This window comes from Balaenoptera acutorostrata, chromosome 7 (assembly GCF_949987535.1).
Source record: "Balaenoptera acutorostrata chromosome 7, mBalAcu1.1, whole genome shotgun sequence".
NCBI lineage: Eukaryota > Metazoa > Chordata > Mammalia > Artiodactyla > Balaenopteridae > Balaenoptera > Balaenoptera acutorostrata.
Window position 1 is genome coordinate 103,362,549 of NC_080070.1, and position 24,302 is coordinate 103,386,850.

The 24,302-nt window shown below is 41.2% G+C and overlaps 1 protein-coding gene across 2 annotated transcripts in view; it reads right to left on the reverse strand.

Annotated features, from left to right (window-relative positions):
- AMPH (amphiphysin) overlaps positions 1–24,302 on the reverse strand; it is a 176,187-nt gene that overhangs the window by 29,050 nt on the left and 122,835 nt on the right. The window contains exons 11-16 of one of the 2 annotated variants that reach the window (XM_057550576.1): positions 23,241–23,369; positions 15,059–15,175; positions 10,408–10,431; positions 8,407–8,430; positions 5,562–5,594; positions 1,480–1,536 (exon numbers count right to left, since the gene is read on the reverse strand). In XM_057550576.1, coding sequence (XP_057406559.1) covers positions 1,480–1,536; positions 5,562–5,594; positions 8,407–8,430; positions 10,408–10,431; positions 15,059–15,175; positions 23,241–23,369 — 384 coding nt within the window. The remainder of the gene's footprint in view (positions 1–1,479; positions 1,537–5,561; positions 5,595–8,406; positions 8,431–10,407; positions 10,432–15,058; positions 15,176–23,240; positions 23,370–24,302) is intronic. The other variant, XM_057550577.1, reaches the window with a different exon arrangement.

The following is a 24,302-nucleotide window of genomic DNA, read 5'->3' on the forward strand; positions in this document are numbered from 1 at the left end:
AGGTGTGAATTTAATGATGACCCATTGCCTTTTCGTTTATACCAGGGTCCCTCCATTTTTCTTAACCCATTCCCAACTGATAATTAAAAATCTCATCCTCCAGCACCAGTTTAACCTTTACTCCATCAGCACCCAGACTGAAAACCACCAATGACCACGAAATGGAGGTCTGTCTGGCTCCATTATTAACACCAATATAATCTGAATTTTAAACATTTAAATCTTTATTTGCAGGCCTCACAGGCTCCACCTTTTACCTGGTTCCCCAAAAGGCAAAAATACAACAATCTCCGGACAAGGTGCTAGAGAAACACTTGCCTTTGAAAAATATCGAATTAACCTTGAAGACAAACTTCCCAGAGCAGAAAGCCTTACTTAGAAGTGAAATCATCTGAAAGGAAAAATTCCTTCTCCTTAAACCCAATTCTAGGTTTCCAAAATGAAAGCCAGAAGCTGGGATAATCCTATGCCATTCCCATGGGAAACCCCGTGTGCTACAAATAACCATGAACTAATCGTCAAAGAGCCCAAATCCTCTGTAGTGTAGCACTGGGAAGCTCTCAGTTATATCACTCAAGGTCTCTTCATTCAACTTTACAAGTAAGCTGCTGCTAAAAACGTTTCCCACGATAACTGAGTTTGTAAGAATCTCCTCTAACCCCCAGAGTAACCCTTCTGCCCCCTCCTCACTCCCCAGCTAAGCTTTTCTCTCATATCATTTGACAGCAAAGTAGGAATCCTAACTCTACTGTGCATTACTTCCTTCTACAACTCACAAAATGAAGGGAGGACATGAGAAATGAGGTAGCTTCAGGTTCAAGGAAAAGCAAGGATCTACTTTCAAGCATGAATTCTCGAGGCAATTTCATTGTCAGTCCCGTAGCATAGGGTACAGTCACTCAGAAACACCCACGTACAGGTTCGTTCCCTGGTCCAGGAAGATCCCACATGCTGGGAAGCAACTAAGCCCGTGCGCCACAACTACTGAGCCTGCACTCTAGAGCCCGCGAGCCACAACTACTGAGCCCGTGCGCCTAGAGCCCGTGCTCCACAACAAGAGAAGCCACTGCAGTGAGAAGCCCGCACACCGCAACGAAGAGTAGCACCCGCTCACCGCAACTAGAGAAAGCTCACGCGCAGCAACGAAGACCCAATGCAGCCAGATAAATAAATAAATTTATTTTTTTTTTAATTAAAAAAAAAAAGAAACACCCATGTCCTTGATGGATAGACTGTGTTCCACTGAAGCCCGTAATTAAGAGACTAATTTTTGCTGGGATCTCTGTGCCTTTATAAATAGAAGCAACCACATTCAAAGTCACACTGAGATTTTCAGAAGCTCTCCTCATTTTCTAGAAAAGAAGGGGTTACAGAAACCACACTCTGGATTTCAAGCTCTAAATAACCTACAAAGATCAACCTTGGATCATTTGGTGGTAACTAACAACATCCCCAAAACACAAACCAAAATCAGCTTACCAAGTTACAGATCATATTCTGGTCTGTCTGCATTGTGAATAATGTAGTGTCCTGTGGCTGAAAATTGGGAATAAAGTAGAATATTCAAAATTATTAGGGTTTCAGTTAATTTGCCAAAAAAGCAACAACAAAGGTATCATTTAAATTAGCTCGCATGAATTGTGTCAATAAATACATTATAAAGTTTTTTTAGTCTCTTTTTATTTTAAATCAGAAAAGCAAAACATGCAGAGATAATTTTTTGACAGCAGTTATTCTAAATAGAAACCTGAGTTAGCAGAATTCAATGATCCAATGAGAGACATTATGTAAAGGGCAGTGTTTTCAGAGGCATCTTTGGTCTGCAGCTTCTCCTCTGGACATCAACATCAAGTTAGAATTTAATGGATATAAGCTACAAATTTAAACGTTTTAAAATGTTGGAACCTTAATCTTACTATATCACTGAAGTGTGACTTCTATGAGTTAATTATGAGCCATAACTTAAAAACTGTATACAATATATTCATTCAGGATATGAATCCTAGAAAAATCAAGGTGGAGGAAATCTCAGGGAACAGTGATCTCTAGGAGAATCTTCATCACGTAGCCAGGCTTATACCTTCCAAAAAGGAGACCGAAAGAATCTTTCCTGGGTAATCTGACCAAAAAAATCCCTAAAGAATTAAACATCAACAGTTCCCCTACAGAAAAAATGAGCCAATGACATCTGGTTAAAGATGGTGGATTGAACACAGGCAATTACCTCTGTTACCTCCAGAATCCAAACTAAATAACAATAAGAAAATTAATTTTTAAAGGCATAAACCCATAAAGGTAAAAAGAATGGGAACAAAAACAACATCAACAAAATTTTGAAACTGAAAAGCAAATGAATGAACAGTAGGTAGCTTGGGGAACCAAAAACATCTGTACCCTAAGTTGATGTAAGAAATGCCAAAAAGCAAGCCAATTTATTACTCATAAATCCCAATGGATCAAGAATTAGAAAGATGGGGACCACAGGAAATGGAAGTTAGGATGCTGCTAAAGACAGAGGAACTGGTTGGAAGTCTATTAAAAGGTACTTAGACCTGGAGATACTCTCATCTACCTGAAAACCAAGCAGTATCCTTTCCACCCCCGACTTGAGATTATTTTCAGAGGCTGAAACAGAGGGTCTCTGGACTGGGGGACACACAGGCATGTCAGGAAAGCAGCAGGATTAAATGAACATTTACATAATAAATATTTAGACATGGGCTCCTCCTCCCCCAACTTATTCCCCATTCAACTCCCATTACACTGGCAGCCAGGCTTGTATCCCTGCACCCCTGCGCATACCCAGACAGGAGACCAGAGGAGTCTTCCCAGGGAAATATGACCAGCTCAAGAAAAAAAAAAAAAGCCTAAAGAATCTGACACTAGGAATTCCTCAACAGGAAAGATAATCCTACAACCGAATCCTACAACAATACCCATAGTCAATGAGCTCTACCTACTTGTACAAGTCTCTCAGCTTTTCAGTGTCCCCCTCTTATTAAATACGAGGAGACAGCCAAGATCAACAAACATTTAAGAAAAGTTTCAAATATTAAAGGGAGACCAAATAGGTTTAAAAAAGTGGAGGAAACAAAGACTTTACAGGGGGGAAAAGACCTTTGAAAATTATTATTATTAATACCCTTGGAGATATAATGGAAGATGCTGTATTCATGACACAAGAAGAGGATGCTATTAAAAACCAAATATTCAGTAAACAAAAAGAGCTCTTGGAAATTAAAAAAATACATAGAAGTGAAAAATCTGTTGGAAGAGTTGGAAAGCAGAGAAAGAGAAAAGGAAAAAGCAAAGAAAAAGAAATAATTAGAAGACAAGCTCAAGAAGCCAGCATATGAAAAAAGAGAAGGGTTACAGAATGAGAAAACAAAAGAAAGCAAAAGAAATCATCAGTAAGAAAAATTCCCCCAAACTGAAAGACACAGTCTTTAGATTAAAAGGGCCTAGTACAATGTATGAAAATAGACTCAGACCACAGTACATTATTGTAAAATCCTAGAAACACTGGGGTATAAAGAAAATTACACAGACTTCCAGAGAGAAAGAGAAAAAGAAGGTGAGAGGGGTACATAAGGGGGCAGAGAGAGAGGGTTTCTTACAAACGATCAAGAATCAAAAGGACAATTTCTCAGTGGCAAGGCTAGGAGGTAGAATCGAGTGGAGCAATGGCTCCAATATTCTAAAGGAAAACGGTTTACAACTTGTAATATAATATCCAAACTAACAGTCCATTATGTACATGGGAACAAAATTATTTTCAAACAGAGAAGGTCACAAATGCATGCTTCTTGTGCACACTTTTCTCAGCAAGCTACTGGAGGATGTGCTCTACCCAAATGAGGAATTTAACCCCAAATGAGGACAATTTGTGTCCTGAAAAGAGTGGATGGACAGAAGACAGGCGAGGCAATCCCTACGGTAGATGTGATGGGAGACCCTGTGATAACAGCCGTAGCAGCAAGTCGTAGCCATGGGATCCCCAGGTCAGACTGGAGCCGTCCAGAAGGGCAGTTTCAACCTTCAGGAGGATGAAACTTAAAGAATGTTTAATGTTTTAAACAAAACGAGAGGAGATTTCTATAACCACAGAGTATGGGGTTGAATTAGTAATAAGTACCTAGAAAACTAAGCAAACAAACCAACAAGCTCACAAACAAGACCCTACAATTATTTCCTCAAAGGAAAACAAAACGTTGGCATAAAAGGAAATGTAAACTTCATGACTTGAGTGCTAAGAGCATCTATAGCATCGTGATAATACCACCACTGATTGGCTGGCTGGCTATGACATCACTGGAAGGGCAGGAAGCAGAGAGAGATGTGAACTGGGACCATAGCAGGCTGAAAGCGCTTTAAGTCCTCATCTTCCAGAGAGATGAGTCCACAGCTAATGCTTTAGAAATCAAGAAGGAGCATTAGAAGAACGTCATGCACACATATGGAGGTGAAATCAGAGAACCTGCTACAAGGTGTGAAAGTATTTTCCTCTAAGAAGCAGGAAATCAGGGGGTGTAAGATAGTCTGAAGTTTTTTAATTAAAAAAAAAACCTTATAAAATGTTGTTACTCTTTAAATGATGTGCATTTATAAGTGATAAATATAAACTTAAAAAATGAGAAATGAATTCTCATGACCCGATCTTTCAAAGGAGTTCTCTCCTATGGAAGAGATAAGTTATCATCTCTCTCTGTGTTTGTGTGTTGTCTGTATTTGGGTGTAGGTGTGTGAGTGGGTTTTCTCTTTTTATAGGTAACATGGGGGAAAGTAGTCAAACTTTTAAATGGAGAAATTCTGAATGTTAAAATTCAAAATTGTTCATGTCTAATATTCTGAGACAAAGCACTCATCACAGACAAGCAGATATTTGAAGTCTCCCTTGAAGAGGTTTTCAGAACTTATTCCATGAACTTGACAGCCATGTGGCCTGCCTTTCACATGGGTTACACCGTCCATCTGTTGGGACATATACAGTGAATGGGACAGTCCACTGTGTGGCCCATCTTATTGGCCAGAGCCAACCTACAGTTTCTGATCTTCCAATGGCTCCTTTCTGAAGAACCACTGAAGAAATAAGGTTCCACGTAGTATGGCTCTTACATAAACCTTTAGAAGGAGGCTCCTAAAAATCTCTTATATTGTCTAAAGACCCATCTCATTAGTTCAAAACAATCCTATCTCCTCTTTTCCAACAGCTGAACCTAGGAGATCTCTCAGATAAAGACAACTTCTAATTTCTAGTGGAGGAATCATCAGAATTCCATGGTATAGCTAATAATATTAACAATAGCTAACTAGAGTCAAGGAGCACTTAGCGTGTGCTAGGCTGCTGGGCTAAATCTCTACGTTCACATTTCATTTAATCTTCACAACAACCCTGCAACATTGCTCCTATTACTGTCTCCATTACTGAATTCACAAGAAGTGGGCTCAAATTTTATGGTGACATACTTAAACATTATGCTATCCCAGCAAGCAGAGGTCCATATTTTTAAGATTTGCATCATTCTCAACAGATGAATTATGCCAGCAAATTGAAATCTTACCTGGGTGAATCCATTAAATGAACCTCCAGAAGGCTAAACAGAAATGGGAATCAGAGTATGTTATTTTTTTCATTACTTTTGTAGGATTGGTAAATGTCTATTAGACAAGTGGGAAAGTAAGGACCACCGCAAATTTTAAAATAATACAAAAGGCTGCTGTGCATGAAAATGCTTGGAAATGGAAAAGGCCATACTGTATTATTTTAAATAGGCTGACAAAAAAATAGAACAACATTATTTTTACAATTATTGCTGGTATGTGGCTCAGGGCTAACCAAAGCCCACTTTCTCAATAATGAGAGCATGATTCCAGACAAGAGCCATGAGTGGTTAAATAGCTCGTTTTATTAGCCATCTATAGAATCTGGAAGCATTTCCAGTATTTCTCTAAATACATCATTTTGATGAACAGCTATTATGAGATTTTATAGTTTCAGTGGGCCTGGGTAGAAACACTTCATGTGTTTTTACTGGGGTGGAACCACTTTAGGAACAGTAAATCTGTCTGTTTTATATATATTTTAGTGCTCGAACAATAAAAATGAAAGTAGAAAGAATAAATACAGTAAATAGGATGGTAAAGTAGACACTCATTAGTTTCCAACACCATCATTCTGCTTTTTGTGTTGTTGTTCTGGGGGTTTTCTGTGTGTGAGTGGTTTTTTGTTTGTTTGTTTTGTCAACCTATTTTGTGTTTGGTTTGCACAGATTTCAAGAGGTACATGACAATCTGTCAAGGAGATGAAGCAGATCTTGGAGAAGATAGTGATGGATGATGAAGTCGGTGAGAAACATTAGGAAAAACAGAACCTACAGAAGTCTTTGGCTAGTCTATACTACAGACTGGGGTAAGTACCTCTTCTTTATCAGCCTCTATTTCTTGGTACAACAATCCATATCTCTGGTTAGCAATTTCATCTTCAGATAAATCTGAGTTGTTGGTGTCATTGTCTTGGGGACTAGTGGAACTCTCGGTGCTAACATTCTGGGAGGTTCCCACAACCAATGGTCTAGCTATCTCTTGACTCTGTTCCCCACAGCTAGCAATGGCTTGTTCCCCACATACATCTGCTAGTAAGTCCACCTCCAGCCCTTTCTTGCTACCAACTGTGTCTAAATGTTCCCAGCAATTATCTAAGCCTCCCGTATCTCTGATAGGCCAGTGGTTAATAGAATCAAGACAACTGGCAAATCCACTTGCTTGGCCATCTGGTATACCAGAGAATTCCAATATATCCGTATTATTCACTGCTGAATCCAAGCTTGGCTGCCAGATTTGACCTGGATCTGTTCCCCAAGAGTCTGGTTTTGCAATTCTTGGCAAGTTAACGGTATGGCTACAGTTCCCAGTCACTGTACTTTCAGGTTCCTCTATTAATGAATCTTCAGTCTTACACAAACACCAATCTCTTCTGTTTGCATTAGTTCCCAGAGCATAATTAAGATCTGTCCTAGACTGAGCTGCTGCTTCATGTTTTATCGATAAAACAACAGACTGATTTCCATCTCTGTTACTTCCAGGCGCATGTAACACAGCCTCAAACTGCGTCTCTTCAGCATCTGCACTGCCCTGTGCTGAGTGATACATTATATCATGGTTAGGAGGGTTGATTAAATTTTTCTTTATGTCTCTTCCAGCTAAATCCCATCCCTCTGGGCTGGCATCTTCAGGATTAGATACAGAGTCAGTCTGGAGAGGCAGACTCAAAATATCTGTGTGATTGGCAGGGTTAGCTCCAGATCCCTCTATAATTTCACAATTATTTATTACTACTTGAATCCCTTCATCTAGCCCTTGGTCTCTGTCACTCAATTCATCTGCTCTGTCTACACTTTCCATGTCTTTTTCTAATATGTCAGTTTTCTCAAGACACTTTTCATTGGTCTTTACACTTTCCTTATACCCAGCACTTAGATCTTTCCTAGTTTCCTCTTCATTGTTTTTTAAGGTCTCCTGGTCTTGCTCTCCTGCTGTCTTAAAAAGATCTACTACTCTGTTTCCTGTACATGCTCTCTCTTCAAATTCCTCTGTCCCTTCTAGGGCCTTGACACCAATAGCTCCAGCCTCTACCTTTTCATATGTCTCCACACCTGGCCAGACAGAATCTTCTATCTTCTGTTTTCCTTCTTCTTCTTCTGACTTTTTAAGATCTTCTTGACTTTCTTTGACCAGGCCACCGGTTTCCATGGCTGGTATCTCTGAGTCAGGTAAATCATAAGGATGCTCCGTCTCCAAACAAGCAGCCCCAGGCATGGGCTTTGGGGGCATTTGTTCTTCTCCACATGGAGGGGCTGGCCCCAGGACATGCTCACCCTGCCCAGCTACAGTGTGCCAGTCAGCAGCAGGAAGTATTCCATTGGAAAATCCCAGTTCCTGCTCTGCTTCGGAGAGACATGAAGAGTCTTCCTGCGACCCACCCTGGGTAATTTCCTGGCTGACACTGTCTGTACTAGCATCAGGGCCCCAAATAATTGCACCTAAATCAATTTGAGATCTTTGAATTTCTTCGGTCAACCCACTGTCTGGAGGTTCCTCCATGATCAGGTTACACAGGGAAAGACTTTTTGAAGAATCAGTCTTTAGAGTGTGCAGAAAAGCAAAGAAAAAAGAAAAAAACATAAGATGAAATAGATCATGGTAAGATTTGATGAAAAACACAAAGCTCTTCAGTAGGGTAGCACCAGTTACACAAAGCTAGAAAGTATTTAAATTCAATGGTTTAAGGCTAAATCTGTGACTAACAATGCCATGAGAAAAAAAAAAGCTCATTCTAGATAATATACCACATATACAATGCATATTAAATACCAAAAAAAATCCAGAATTTTCTGGATATTTACCTACCGGTTGTACCAAATCAGTGCTTGTCTATGTGAGTGAAAAAATAATAAGAAATAAGCATAAGCATAATCATAAGGCAAGAGAAGAAAATTCCCTAGCACATTAAAATCCCAGGCTGTCCAAAGTCAACATACTGCTGAAGACTTTGGCTTTTATTGGTTTGATATTAAGTTTTGCAACTTGTTTTATAATAGGAATGAGTTTTGTTCCACGACTGCTAAGACTACACAATTGAAACATGAAAAATGCCTCTGTCATTTACTAATATCAACAAGGAAGTTTTACGGCTATTACATGACTTTTGCTTTAGCAGACTCTCAAATGAAAAGTTTCCAATAAAGAAGCAAGCCTAAGGACACCAGAACAAGATCAAGCATTAGCAGCCACAGAATCACACAGCATCATGTGTTCTGATACAGTGTCAGAATAAAATCTTTCCCAAACTCATCCTGCCCTTGGTTCTGCCTTTGAGGTGGTGTTTGGATGGAAGATGATCCAATGGACTAACCACTCTGCCTGCCTGGAGGATTTTTCTCTTGTTCTCCCCCCAACCTAGAAGACTTGTCTGCACACAAAGAAATAATACTGAGGAGCTAAGAAGATCAAGAAATGTCAGCTATTATGCCCAGGGAGCTTCCGTCTTACAATCTTGTCATCATTACCATTCCTAGCAGGTCTATCCTCTGAATTAGTCAGCGCTCCTTCTAGATGGTACTTTTATCCTCTCTATACCCTTCCCAGCTAGGGAAGGGAAGGTGTGTAATAACTCCAACTAAAGATATGAAATATTGGAATAACCAAAATTAGCGTTGTCCTCTTAATCTTTAAAAAAAATTAACACAAAGTCGAGACTAGAATTTTCCAGTGTTCTGAATGTCAATCCATGTATCCCTTTTTGCGCATATCCAAGTAAAACCAGCTCCCTAGAAAACATGTTTTCGTTCAACATTTTTTAGCTCTTCTCTTGAGAGCTTTCCACGATGCTTTAAGCTCCTGTGGAAGGGAAGGGGATACTCATCTTTCTGTTTTAAGGGAAGAAAGTAGCAATGTCACCTCAAAAGACCAGGCTCATGAATAGTTAAATCTACCCAACTTTCCTGTTGCTGTCTCACTAAAAAAGAAGAAAATGTGAACTCAAGTTGATTTCTTAAGACCATGTGACCAAGGGCTTCTCTAAGAAAGGGTAGACAACGGCCCTACCCCAAGGGATGTAAGGCTCTATGTGGGTGCAGTCATTTTCTTAATTTCACAGATGTCACCACCACAACAGCCTGTTTGTGTTTCATTCTGAAGTCTAAATTCTGGAAGTATTCAGCCTTGTACATCAGAGTAGCTGAATAAATAACATTAGCAGTAACATCTACCTTGTATTGACACATGCAAGACATTGGGCTAAATATTCTACAAATACTATCTCTAATCCTCACACAACCCTCTGAGGTCGGTGTCATTACCCTTATTTTACAGATGAGAATAACTGAGGCTTAAAGAGTTTTAGTAGAAGTTGCTCAAAGTCATATTGTTAGAAGAACTAGAGTCTAGACTCAAATCCAGGACTGTGTGACTCTGAAGTTCAAATCCTCATTGACTAATAAGCTTCATGAAAATAATAATGAAAAAATGGTTCCCTGTGTAGAGTAGCACGTCCTTCACATTTTCTCATCCGTACTTTCTGTGTATTCTATAAGCAATAACAAATAAGCATGCCTCCACTACAAAATGTCCTCTGGCTACCGATAATCACAGGAGGATGCATAAAAGGCAAAACACTGAATTCTTGCTCACCCGGGAGTCTGGCACTGACATTCCTTTCCTCACCATTGTTTCCATGTGCAGGTAAATGCTTAGAAACCATGAGGCAAATGATGATTGTTCTAGGGGACTACGTTGTCATCAAAAAACATCTGGGTCTTCTTTCCATCACAGATGAAATAAAATATAACAAGGTTCCCAAATGTCTAGCAATCCAGATACACCAAAATACAGAGTTCTTAGTTCCCTTACCGTCCATAGGTCCCAGGGCAATGTCTGAAAGCAAAGAGAGAAACAAAAATACCATTAACAGACAAATCCCCAGCATGTAAAAAACACGGAGGTGACAAAAGTTCTTGAAATAAAAATCATAAGCATTTCAGAAACACTTAGTACAGCACTGTCCAACAGGACTTTCTTTGGTGATGAAATGTTCCATATCTGTGCTGTCCAATATGGCAGCCACTAGTCACATGTGCTATTGAACACTTGAAATGTGCAAGTGGAACAGAACCAAATTTTAAATTTTACATTCTTATATTTAATTTAGATTTAAAATGTCCACATGTGGCTAGTGGCTACCATATTGGATAGCATAGGTCTAGTCAATCTGCTTTTTGCTCTGTGAGTGAAAACTATATCTGAACTATGATGAATGGGTTTACATTCACACACACACACACACACACACACACACACACACACAGAAACACACACAATTAAAATGAAGTAAACAAGATGTCCAGAAATTAGAGTTTATCACATCTTTGAGGAAATACAGATCCTAATCATTGCGGATGCTCTTTCCTCCCCCCACCCCCCTTACCAAATTTAAGACGATGACCTGTTAATGGTAAGTGAATTCCAGAAAAGTAGTTCTTCAGTATGTTGAATTAGACGATAACACACAGCTCGATTAACTGGCAATCGTGTAAATTAGCAGGGTGCCCCCTAAGACATGGGTGAATTACACTTACTACTGGCATTTTAAATATGAAGCTTATTGATCCTGGGGAATGAATCCAGATGGTTCAAATAACTTCCACTGTGCGTGGGGAAAGTGGGGGACACCTCTCTTTCTTATTTCCTTTGTGACTCAGAATTACAGCTAAAGCCACCTCCTTTTCTGCTCATGTCTTTGTGACTAGAATAGATCCATGTTTGAGCACTTATTTTGAATCTCTAAATGTGAACAGAAAATTAAGAGAGCCTGGTACTCCCATCTGAAGAATATGACACTGTCCAGATGGGATTACGGATGTCTGGTTTGGGTTCCGTACTACACAGAAGACGGGCCCTGTGGTCCCAGCTGAAACCTCCCCCCACCGCAGTTGGTCCAGACCTCCTGTAACGGTCCCACCCTGCAGCTCTGGGCAGCCTGGTCGGTGTCTGGGTCAGCACCCGCTTGCAGAATGACTAAGTGTAGAACGGCTCCACTGAAAGCCAGTTACAGGTACTTGGACTCCTTCTGCACCTTATATGCATTTTCTGATTCTCCAAATGGTTGATGTTTTCTTGCTTCACAGCCCCTTAAGAATCACAGCTCCTAGAAGCTCCTACACATCCCTGCATAATGCAGACAGAACAGGTATTTTTTCCAAAGGAAGGCAGCAACGGGAAACGTGTTTATCACTCCTTCCGATCATGAAAGGATGTGTTAGCTCGTGTGGACACTGCAGAGATCACAAGGTGAGGTGTTCTGTGAGCAGCAAGAACACAGATTACAACACGGGGTCAGATGGCTAAGATGGGTCCAGATTACAGAGGCTGCCCTACCCCTGGAATGTTATTTAGGTCAAGTTTAGCTTCTAGAGTCCAGGTCTGGTTAACTGCCAGGGTGGCAGAGAATCGCATGCACCTACGTAAAAAGGAGTCAAAATGCATTATTAGTTGAAGATCGAATCACACATTGTAGAGATGAAGTAGCTGTGATTAAGCTGCATATTTATGCTGGGAAATGGCTGATGTGGATGACCAGTATGAAAGTTGTTGGCCATAGACATCACATCTCTCATCTGCTTGGAATACGGAAATATATTCTAAAATAACCGTCACTGGGGTCTTGTTCACTATAAATTCAAACTTCACAGAACTTGGCAGCAATTCACAATCTGACTGTATCTGCAAACTGTCTTCAGAGATGTCTTAATAAAGCAAAACTCTGGATCTCAAAATAAAATAAAATAAAATGAAACACGGGGTCAGGCGATGGGGAAGGGAGAGCATTTCGACTGAAGGGCAGAGAAGGTAGCAGATTTTAACAGCTCTGTGCTTTTTGTTATCTCAGCCTAGACTTTTCTTCTTAGCCAAAGAGGGGAGATGTGGTTAGCGCTGGATCACAGGACAATCTGCAGTGAGGTGACTCAATTACGGCCACTGGGAAGTTAGAGCAGTTAATCACCTGGCCCGAGGGAAGGATAGAGGGGCACACACAGCTTGCCCTGATGGCAGTAATACGTTTCCTCCAGAAACTGAGACCTTTGAAGATATCACCAAGGTCATTTTTTGTTTGTTTGTTTAATTCTGAAAGAATCTCTTAGCCTTAAGTTCCATGATTCATGGCTTCTTTTAATCATGAATTGATAGAGAAGAGGTTTCTCTCCTGAGTCAGACTCGCAGACAGAAATGCTGTGGTATCTCACCCCCTGATCATCACAGCAGACGCTGGGGAAACTTTCTTCCTGCCACAGTAAATGTTGGAGGGGAAGGCAGAAGAAGTCCCTTGAATTCTGCTGGCTTTCTATACAATGAGAAAGCTCTGGAACGGAGATGTTCTGAATGATATGTACATTCATTTCCTGCTTTGCTTGGCCACCAGGATCGAATTGTCAAACCTGCTGACAATGACTACATTAGCATTTTCCAAAGTGAGTTTTAGAGACCATTCCCATGAATGTTAAGACCGTCTCATTGAAACAGATTTCTGGGGTCAAACAAATTTGGGAAACCCTAAGTTAAACAAATCTAACCAGTTTGTTTTTTTTTTTTAATTTATTTATTTTATTTATTTATTTTTGGCTGAGCCAGGTTTTCACTGCTGCGTGCGGGCTTTCTCTAGTTGTGGCGAGCAGGGGCTACTCCTCATTGTGCATGAGCTCCTCATTGCGGTGGCTTGTCTTGTTGAGGAACACGGGCTCTAGGTGTTCAGGCTTCAGTAGTTGTGGCTCGCAGGCTTTAGAGCGCAGGCTCAGTAGTTGTGGCTCACGGGCCTAGTTGCTCCGCGGCATGTGGGATCTTCCCGGACCAGGGCTCGAACCCGTGTCCCCTGCATTGGCAGGCGGATTCTCAACCACTGCGCCACCAGGGAAGCCCCAGTTTTTTTTTAATTGTAGGACTTCTTGGGGCCCTTAATATTCTAAGGCACATCACGAATATCTTAAAAGGGAATTAATAGGGCTTCCCTGGTGGCGCAGTGGTTGAGAATCTGCCTGCTAATGCAGGGGACACGGGTTCGAGCCCTGGTCTGGGAGGATCCCACATGCCGCGGAGCGGCTGGGCCCGTGAGCCACAACTACTGAGCCTGCGCGTCTGGAGCCTGTGCCCCGCAACGGGAGGGGCCGCGATGGAGAGAGGCCCGCGCACCGCGATGAAGAGCGGTCCCCGCACCGCGATGAAGAGTGGCCCCCGCTTGCCGCAACTGGAGAAAGCCCTCGCACGAACCGAAGACCCAACACAGCCAAAAAATAAATAAAAAAAAAATAAAAAAAAAAAGGGAATTAATAGAACTTCCTGAAACATTCATCTAAGAGACCCATTTTTTTTTTTTTGCAAAGTACCTTTCCGACTAGTGTCTAATCTACTTAATTGCCTGCTTTATTGATGTCTCAGATTTTTATTTTTATTTTATTCCAATATCACAACCTGGAGGCCTGCAGAAATCCAATCACATTCTGGAACAAAATATGGATTAAAGAGGAGTTTTATTTATTGAGGGTCACAGTGAGCTGTCTGTGCCCCAGGGGTTTACTGTATCAAGAAGGCTTCACAACCAGGAAGTTGAGCTGGGTCTCACTTCCTAAGTTGAGTTTTGCAATACACCATGATTAATTAATTTGAAGTACATTGTACTTTCCAAGTACAATGTACTTTCCATTGGATTTTCCCAAACTCAAATGTGAGGCCCCGACCACATCAAAAATACTGAAATAAACAATTTCTGGGTAGCAAAAATTCTGAGTTAACTTCCTTCCATGAGCAGAGACAACTGTGAAGTAACTATATTCCAGAGGAATCACCCACAGGTCATGACAGCATGCACCACCAGTATCCCTCTGATAGACAATGAGATCATAATAACTACTGAAATGGGAAAACTGTTGAGAGGGAGGAAGTCGTGAGCAGGGGTAAGCTTGGATAAGCAAGGCCAACTGTGCATCAAGCCATGATCAAGAACACATAGACCATCATCACCATCATCAAGTTCAGAACTATCAATACTGAAAAAAAATTCCTGTTGGGGCAAAATCTCATGGTGATTTCAAACATGCCTTAATTTGCAAAGTATGAGGAAGGAACGTGGAGAAAACAGTAAGAACATTAAACCCCAAGCCCAAAGAAACAGCCTTATTTTGGGAAGCCATAAAATGTATCATCCAAACCTGGACACTTCTGAGTACAAATGTGGTTCTGTGGATTACCATTCTGAGATGGATGATTCCTGGCAAACTGGAATGTATGTTATCCCAGCTCTGTGGGTAGAGAAAGCTAATGGTAGGGGAGAATTGAGAATAATTGACAGTGATCAAGCTCTCTTTCTACCCTTCCTTCCCATTAGGAAATATTTGTCAACTGAAAAGAAAAGTCAATAGTCACGTGAAAGGGAGAGGGGTCAGCGAAATGCGTGACTGAGCTTATTAAAGTTTATGAAATATCAGCCCCAAACATCAAAAAATCCACTTGGTACCTGCGACATGGGTGAGTGGGTTACTCCAGCAGAACCCGCAGAGGGCATGTCGGGCTTGAAAGGATCAAAGTCCAGATCCAACAAGGTCTCCTCTTTCTTCACCTCAGGGACTTCATTCTGTTAAAACAAAACAAAACATGCACGAGCTTGAATCTGATCAGACTTCATGATCTATTCCATGTATAACCCTCCAATTTCAGCTGATATCCCCAAAGCACACTTTGATAATTTACCATTTAGCTGGCTCACCCATGGGCTCCCAGAGTCACTAGTTATGTATGATGAGAGGCGAAATAACCACCTCCAGCCAAGTATCACCTAAGAGGCTCAGGTACATGGCCCAGGCTACAGTTCTTATCCTTTGCTCAGCTCCAAGTCCAGGCAACAAAGAGAATGTCTGAGAAATGTATCCTAAAGCCACCAAGAACCAAGGAATCTCCTTCTCTGCCAGCTCAGAAGACTCAGGTCAAGATTTACAGAGGACCAAGTAGATAAGATGGGCTAAGACTTGGACCTGTTACAGTCACCCACTGCTGTGAGCCCCCTAGGAAGCTAAGATTCAAAAAGTAAGGGGGACTTCCCTGGTGGTGCAGTGGTTTAGAATCTGCCTGCCAATGCAAGGGACACAGGTTCAAGCCCTGGTCCGGGAAGATGCCACATGCCGTGGAGCAACTAAGCTTGTGCGCCACAACTACTGAGCCTACGCTCTAGAGCCCGCGAGCCACAATCACCGAAGCCTGTGCGCATACAGCATATGCTCTGCAACAAGCGAAGCCACCGCAATGAGAAGCCTGCGCACTGTGGCAAAGAGTAGCCCCCGCTCGCTGCAACTAGAGAAAGCCCGCACGCAGCAAAGAAGACCCAAGGCAGCCAAAAATAAATAAATAAATAAATTAAAAAAAAAAAAAAAAGAAATGAGAGTGGGGGCAGAGCCACAGACATTAGAAAGAATATTAAGGAAATATTATGAATCACTTTATTCCAATACATTTGACAACTTAGATGAAACAGACAAATTTCTTAGAAACACAAACTCCCAAGGCTTACTCACAAAGAAATGACTTGAATTGCTCTATATCGATTCAAGGAATTGCATTTATAGTTTAAGACATTTGTCCATTAATAATAATAATAATAGTAATAACAACCCTTCAGCCCCAGATGGCTTCTCTGTTGAATTCTACCACATATTTAAGGAAGAAAAAATACCAGTCCCATATAATCTTTCCCGGAAAATTGAAGATGAGGGAATACTTCCCTATTCATTCTATGAGGCAAGCATTACCCTGGTACTAAAATCAGACAAAGATGTTGTTTTAAAAAAACACCCTGTGGACTAATAAACCTCATGAATATAGACAGAAAAACTCTAGAAAAAGCTTTGGCAAATTGAATAAAAATATGTATACAAGTATAATGCATCATGACCAAATGGAATTTATCTCAGGAATGCATGATAGGTAAAAAAGTCAACTTCCTCAACCTGATAAAGGGTATCTACAAAAACCTACAGCTATCACCATGCTTAATAACAAAAGACTGGACGCTTTTCCCCTAAGATCAAGGCAAGGACAACTTCTTCACCATTTATTTTCGACATTATACTGGCAGTACTAGATAGTGAAATAAGGCAGGAAAAAGAAATAAAGGGCATCCAAATTAGAAAGGAAGAAATAATACTATCTTTATTCACAGAAGACACAATCACCTATATAGAAAATCCAGTGAAATCTGCAAAAAAGCTAAGGAACTAATATTGGGTTTAACAAGGCCGCAGGATACAGCATCAATATACAAAAATCAGTTATATTTATATATAACAGTATAAAAACCCAGAAACTAAAATTTTTAAAATATGATTTACAGTCACACTAAAAATACGAAATACTTACGGATAAACCCAACAAAAGATGTGAAATGCTTGTATACTGAATACTACAAAACACGGCAAAGATAAGTTAAAGACCTTAATAAAGGGAGAGATATACTGTGTTTATGGGTCAGACAACTCAATATTATTAAGATGTCAATGCTTCCCAAATTGATCTATTGAATCAATGCAATTCCAATCATCTGTATTGGATTGAATACTGTGCCCACCCAGTCCCCTGTAAAATTCACGTCCATCAGAAAACCTCTGAATGTGACCTTATTTGGCAATAGGTTCTTTGCAGATGTAATGAAAATAACATGAGGTCATACTGGATTAGGATGGGCCTTAATGCGATAGCTGGTGTCCTTATAAGAAGAGGGAATTCTGGATATAAAGACACAAAGACAATGCCATGTGAAGATACAGAGCACACAGACAAACAGGGAAAATGCAGTGTGATGACAGAGGCAGAGAGTGGAATGATGGGTCTACACACCAGTGAACACCAAGGACTGCCAGCAACCAACAGAAATTAGAGGTGCAAGAAAGAATCCTCCCCCAGAGCCTTTCAGAGAGAACACGGCCCTGCTGAAACCTTGATCTTGGACTTCTAGCCGCAGAACTGTGAGAGAATAAATGCCTGTTATCTTAAGCCACGCTATTTGTGGTGCTTTATTACGACAGCCCTAGAAATCTAATACAATGTCCCAAAAGTTTGTAGAAACTTACAAATGATTCTAAAATTCATATGGAAACTCAGCGAACCTAGAATAGCCGAAACAACTCTGAAAAAGAATAACAAAGTTGAAGGACTAAACCTATCTGGTTTCAAGACCGTATAAAGGGACAGTCATCAAGATAGTGTGGTACTGGCATAAACGTAAGCAAAAAGATCAATGGAAAACCAGCCCAGAAATAGAACTATATACATATGGACAACTAATTTTCCACAAAGGTACAAAGGCAATTAAGGAGAATAATGCTAGACTTTTCAACTATTGTATATCCGTATGTAAAGAAATAAATTTCAACCTATACTGACTGACTCTGGGCTTGAAAAGCACTATTTTTTCCTCTTTCCAATTTTCATCTTATTAATTCTTTCTGTCTTCAAAGAATGTTAACATGTTTACTTTGAAAAAAATATCAACTGAAAGTAGAAGCAGCTGGTCCAGAAATACGTTACATTGAAAAGAAAAGCCAGGGTGGTATTTAAAAGCAGGTTACAGACACCCAGGAAGCCAGCGACGCACATGTAAATAATCGCGGGCTGGCCCCATCAGGATTGAGGAGATGAAAAAGGGCTGTCTCGTGAACGTATTTTGCAAGTTGAAAAATCTATTTCAGTTTGATTGGCTAGGAAAAAGAGGATGATTTCACGAACTTAAAGTGTAAGATGCAGCCTTAGGCTGGAGAACGGAGATCTAAGAGTAGCAAAGTAAATAGTGCTGAGTTGATCCCGACGGTCACACGGTTTAAAGGCTGTGCTGAGGTCTTGCCTTCCCGCACATCAGGGTGACAGGAGGGCTTGGAGGAACAAGCTGGGGTGTTCAGAAGATAATCCCTTTGGATTCGTAAGCAAGAAAGCTATATCAAAGAGAGAAAATATGTGACGTCACTGTTGGGAAAAGATTTAGACCAAATAGTTGGGATATCTGCTATGAAAAAAATCCAGGGCTTCCCTGGTGGCGCAGTGGTTGGGAATCTGCCTGCTAATGCAGGGGACACGGGTTCGAGCCCTGGTCTGGGAAGATCCCGCGTGCCGCGGAGCGGCTGGGCCCGTGAGCCACAATTGCTGAGCCTGCGCGTCTGGAGCCTGTGCCCCGTGACGGGAGGGGCCGCGATGGAGAAAGGCCCGCGCACCGCGATGAAGAGCGGTCCCCGCACCGCGATGAAGAGTGGCCCCCGCTTGCCGCAGCTGGAGAAGGCCCTCGCACGAACCGAAGACCCAACACAGCCAAAAATAAATAAATAAATAAATAAATAAATAAGAAAATCCTTAAAAAAAAAAAAAAATCCAAAAACAAGCCATCTTTTCTTCCTCGCTGCTATTTGACAGGAAAATAGGCAAGAAGGGACCCTGCCCCTAGCCCTGCCTTTCAAGGGGTCCCCACGCTTTTGAGCACATTTCTTGGAATTTTTTAGATCACCCTCTGGTTGTGGGAACCAGCTACAGCTAGCAGTGCCATCCAAGCAGGACACCCCTGGACCAGGACCTGCATGGGCCCGGCTCCCATCTTTCCACTTTGGAGCATTCTCCCACCCTAACTCCACAGGGAGGGTCCATCTCATGCCCCAGGAATCTGGGGCTCATAAACCACCAGGTTGTCCTGGAACTTGGTGGCCAGGCCTGCTTCGGAGAGGGTGGGTGGTGAGCAGACTTTTCCCACTGGCCAGCATGGCATTTCACTTATGGGATCCCGTGAGACTGGCCACCAGGATGCTGCTGGTATGCTCACATCAAGTGACTCAGACTGCTTATATGGAGAGCCCCTGCGCCAAAACAAGTATTTGCTCAGGACCACGATTCCTAAGGAAAGGCCTGGTGGGAGGGGAGAGTGAATATCTGAATTAAAGTTAAGTCATCAAGTCAGCACAGAAAGCAGTCCCAGGACATTTTTTGAAGAAAAAAGGAGACAACGTTGCATGTACACATATATCTATGTGTATTTATATACATGATTTTTTTTTTTGGTCTTGATCTCCTGTAAAAATCTTATTTATTTCCCATATATTTGGTTTCCAGGGACGTAATACCTTTTAAAAATGTTTACCAAAAATCCATTTCCTAAGAATAGAGTATTTTGAGGGGAATGGGAGATTATTTGAGAAGCGTTGATTTAAAGAAAGTACACAGGGATTTTGTTGCAGAACTCCTCAGAGCCCCATACATGCTGATAGGGACTATGAAAAATGCAAAAGGAGATGCAGCCCCCACCCTTCTATGATCAAAGATGCCCTTTTCACAGCATCTCATGGGACTAGATGGAAAATGCTGTTTTAAAAGAATAACGCAGGTGCGTGCATGCACGTGCGCGCGCGTGCACACACACACACACACACACACACACACACACACAGGATTTCTTCCTATTTAAGTTCCTGGGAGTTAAAAACATGGAGGGATGGATTTGTCCTTTATCGGGTCCATATTTGTAAACACAGAACCAGAAGAGCAAAGTCAGCCAGCCCCGTGGTCTTGATAAGCAGGCATCTCCCTATAAGCAGATAAGGATATTTCCAGAGAAGATTCTGGGAAATATATATTTCCCGAATACACATGCTACATTTAAGGTTTAGGCCATTAGAGGGCTCTGTAGACCTGATGGATTTCTGTTTCCAATCCCAGGACGTTCTCAAGAGAGAATTATCGCTGTGACGAAGCCTGGTGTATGAAACATACAAATCCATCAGAGATGAGGAATATTTCATTCATCACATCTTGAGCTTCTAGGTGGGATTAATACAAATGCTTTTCTTCCCCATTATGCAAATGATAAAAATAGCAAACTGGGGGCATAAATCTATTTGTTAAATGTAAAATGACCCATTAAACATTTTTAAAATAGTAAAATAAAATTTATATATAAATATATATATGAATCACTTTGCTGTCCACCAGAAACTAACACAACGATGTAAATCAACTATACTTCAATAAAGAAAAAATAAGTGAAATTAAATAAAGCTAGATTATATCACTCAATAAGGGAGAAAGCAGACTGAAATACAAATCCGTGATTCACCCCTGCTCTTATTGTGACATGAGACTCACAGCCACTGAGTTGATGGAAATGCTTCGAGTTATATACTGGGGTCCACCTGCTAGAACCATGTTGCCACTTAGATCCAGAACAAAATGACAGAAACTCCTTTCTGCCTCCTTCCCAGATTAAAAGAAAACAATCTATATGAAGTTGAACCCCCAAAATGCACCCGCATAATGTCTCTGGGGGTTACTTCTTTCAAAGTCACCTGGCACACTGATGGACGTGACTCAGCCGGTAAGCTATAAACGGCAGACAGACAAAGCTTGATGATTTCAGAGCAGATACAGGCCAAGAAACCATGGCATTGAGTGTGCTGAGTCCAGACAAATGATATTTATATACACATCCAAATTTGAAGAGAAAGTGTATTTCTTTAGGTTTCAAACACTGTAATAGATATAAAGCAAAAATAAAAACCTGTTGCAAAGTTCTAAAAAAAAAGAAATGATAAAAGGCGCAAACGTGTATTAATATATATTGCAAAATGGGAGATGCTTTTCCTTCCCTTTCCAACAGCCTTGGAGTCGTGTACACAGACTATCCAAGCTGGGCCAAGGGGGCTCCACCAGCTAACTGTGTCCCTGCAGTAGACACAGCTGCTCCGGCCACAGCTGGAGACGTTTCTGCTTTGAAAGGTGCCTCCTCTCCCTCTCCTCTCCTCTAACTCTTGGCTCTGCCCATCACTCTCATTCAACAACACCAGCACCCGTTAACACTCTTAGAAGGACTGAGGCACCTCTTCTGGCATCTGTAATTTTTAGAAGTGTTTTGACTCTTTTTTTCCCCCCACTGTAAAGGACCCTTATGTGAGCCAGCAAACTGCAAATAAAAAAAACATTTTCAAAGAAAGAACTCTTTGAAACCCCATCTTTACTTCAGAACCAGTCTCTGTGTCACGTTTTCTCTACTTCAGTGGCCTCAGCTGCTACATGTCCTGAGCTAAATACACACGGCTTCTAGGTGGCCGCATTCTCTATTGATGATGGAATTGCGAGGATGCCCTCGTGGGGTCCAGGTGAAAGAAACTTGAGTAAGGGTATTATCACCCTAAAACACTGTCACTTTTAAACTGATGTAGCTAAAGACAGAATGAGCTGTTAGAAATACAAAGGGACAGCACAACTTGGAAATGAAAACTGCTCAAGTTTGGTGCCAAAGCCATGGCAGATGCTGGGTAACATCATTTGGCTCTAAGCCCGCTATCCCTGGTGGCATTTGCGTATCCACAGATATAACTGGTCCACGCACTGATAAAAGTGCAGTTCCCCCTCCTCAAAGGAGCTGCTAAATCACATTTCAAGTTCTAATTAGCTTACCAAATTCAGCATCGCATACAAACAACAGGAGAAGGAAAACAACAGCTAAAGGCATTGTGCTGATCCATAAATGCCCTCGAAAGAGATGAGAAATTATGATGTGTCACTGCACTGCTTCTGAGTTTTTATTTTCTGAGCTCCTTGTTTCTAGTACATTATTTCCATTATTATCGACAGGATGCAATTGTAATTGGGATACAATATGTAGTGTTGTTATGGATGTACTCAGTAATTACAATGCTGTGTTTGCACCCCTTGCAAAATGTTAAAATTATTTCTGACCCTGAGAACACCAGGAGGAAATGATATTGGCATGACTTCTCTGGGGACATTCACTCTTAACAAAGAGATGGCTTTGAGGGCATTAAGAGCAACTAAGTCAAGACTATCCTTGAGGCAACGGGACAACCAAACTGGGACAGGTGTAGGTTTAACATTGAGAGTAGCTGTAGGTGGAACACACACACAAACAGGTATCTTGAAAAGCAGGGGGAACGCTGGAGCCAATTCATGTAAATGAATACATTTACTCCTGCTAAAGGTCAAAAGACTTAATATTCACCTCTTTGAATTTCATTTTCCTATCCTCTACTAGGGAGCAATATGGAAGAAATGATAAAAGGCGCAAATGTGTATTAATATATATTGATATCACCAAGGTGCTGGTGAAGTAACAGAAAAAGTGGAAGTAACCTGTGACCACCATCAGCGGTTGGTTACATCCATCTGATAGAATACCCCAGTCAAACTATTTTTTTGAAAAAGACAATATTATGACATGAAAAAATGCCCAGTAAGATGAAGCAGAAAATTCAGGAATATGTAACAATGCAATCCGAATTCTGTGCTGCAAAATTGATAAAACAAAAAAACTAAAAGAAAAAATAACTAAAAGAAAGTAAACCAAAATGCATCAGCGGTTATGTTAGTGTTATGACTTAAGGGATTATGAAAATTCTTCACTTTACACTTAGTATCTTTCCCAACTTTCTATAGGAAGGATGTACAACTCTTAACAGTGGGAAAAATGAGTCTTTTCAAATACCACGCATCTCCCATTTGAGAACCCTTTAGACATACCAAGTATTGATAAAGCAAACCTGAATGACAACTAAAATTACATTGCTGGCTTGAACATCTGCCACCTTCCTTAGAGATGAGCTCTGAGAGTCCCTCTGCTGTGGTTCTTTAGTGAACATCCCAGCTCTGTAACAGGCACTCACCTGAGAAGGTGTCGTCACACTGATTTCCGGAACAAAGTTGTCCTCGAAGAAACTGATGATGTTCTCCTGCTGCAGCTCCTTTGTTGGGGTGACTTTAGGGAGAGGTGGGACAGGAGGCCCTTTCCTTGTCTAAGAAGCATCACACAAACAAACAGGGGTTAATTCAGGCAAAGAGGGCATGGGAGACATGCAGAAATGTCATGTGCACAGAGCTAGGGGAACAGATTGATTGCTGATTGAAATGTAGGTCTGCTTAGAGAAATAAGCCCACGTGATTCAGGCAAAGAACGCCTGCTTGGGTGGCCCTCAGAGCTCTGACAACCAGTGGTCCAATGAGAAAAATTCAGGCTATGAGGCTCCACCCATCTCAACCCAAGTGCTGTACACAGGGCTGCGGTGCCACGTGTACCTGTGCCTCTCAAGTTCAACTGAGGCAATACCTTCTCTGAAGTCAACTGAAAATGATTTCTCACTGCAGCAGTGCGTGAGAATTCTAGAACTAACATCCAGCAAGCTTTTCACTGGAGTCAGTGAGACCACCATCAGCAGTGTACATCTCACTCGGCACTCCAGTGTTTTGGAAAACAAGGGTTTTAGAGATCTATCCATTATTCATATCTTCTTACAACGTTCCTTAGTTTCAACCATACACAAGAAAGCTTGAACTGGATTGGAGACTTCAAGTTTCCCCATAGGAATTTCATTTTTGCCGAAAGCAGGGAAGATAAGGGTGGCCATTCTTCCCTCTATTTATCTTTGCTTGGCCCTTTCTGTTTCTTTCAAACACTTGTTCCATCATTTTTGTTGAGCGCATGCGCAACATACCGTGGGTGATGCAAAAAACATGAAATATACATGTCATGGCCTTTCTTGCTCCAGATGTTACCTAAAGCACTAACAGGAGAGAGGCTTCATGGAAAAGGTAGGATTCGACAGAACCTTAAAGGACAGGATTCTGAGAAAAGGAGAGCATGCGAGCCTGAAGAAGCTGCGATTGTGGAAAGACGTCTCAACACATTCAAGCAGAGGGTATGTGAGGAAACGTAAAAATCCAAGTACGAA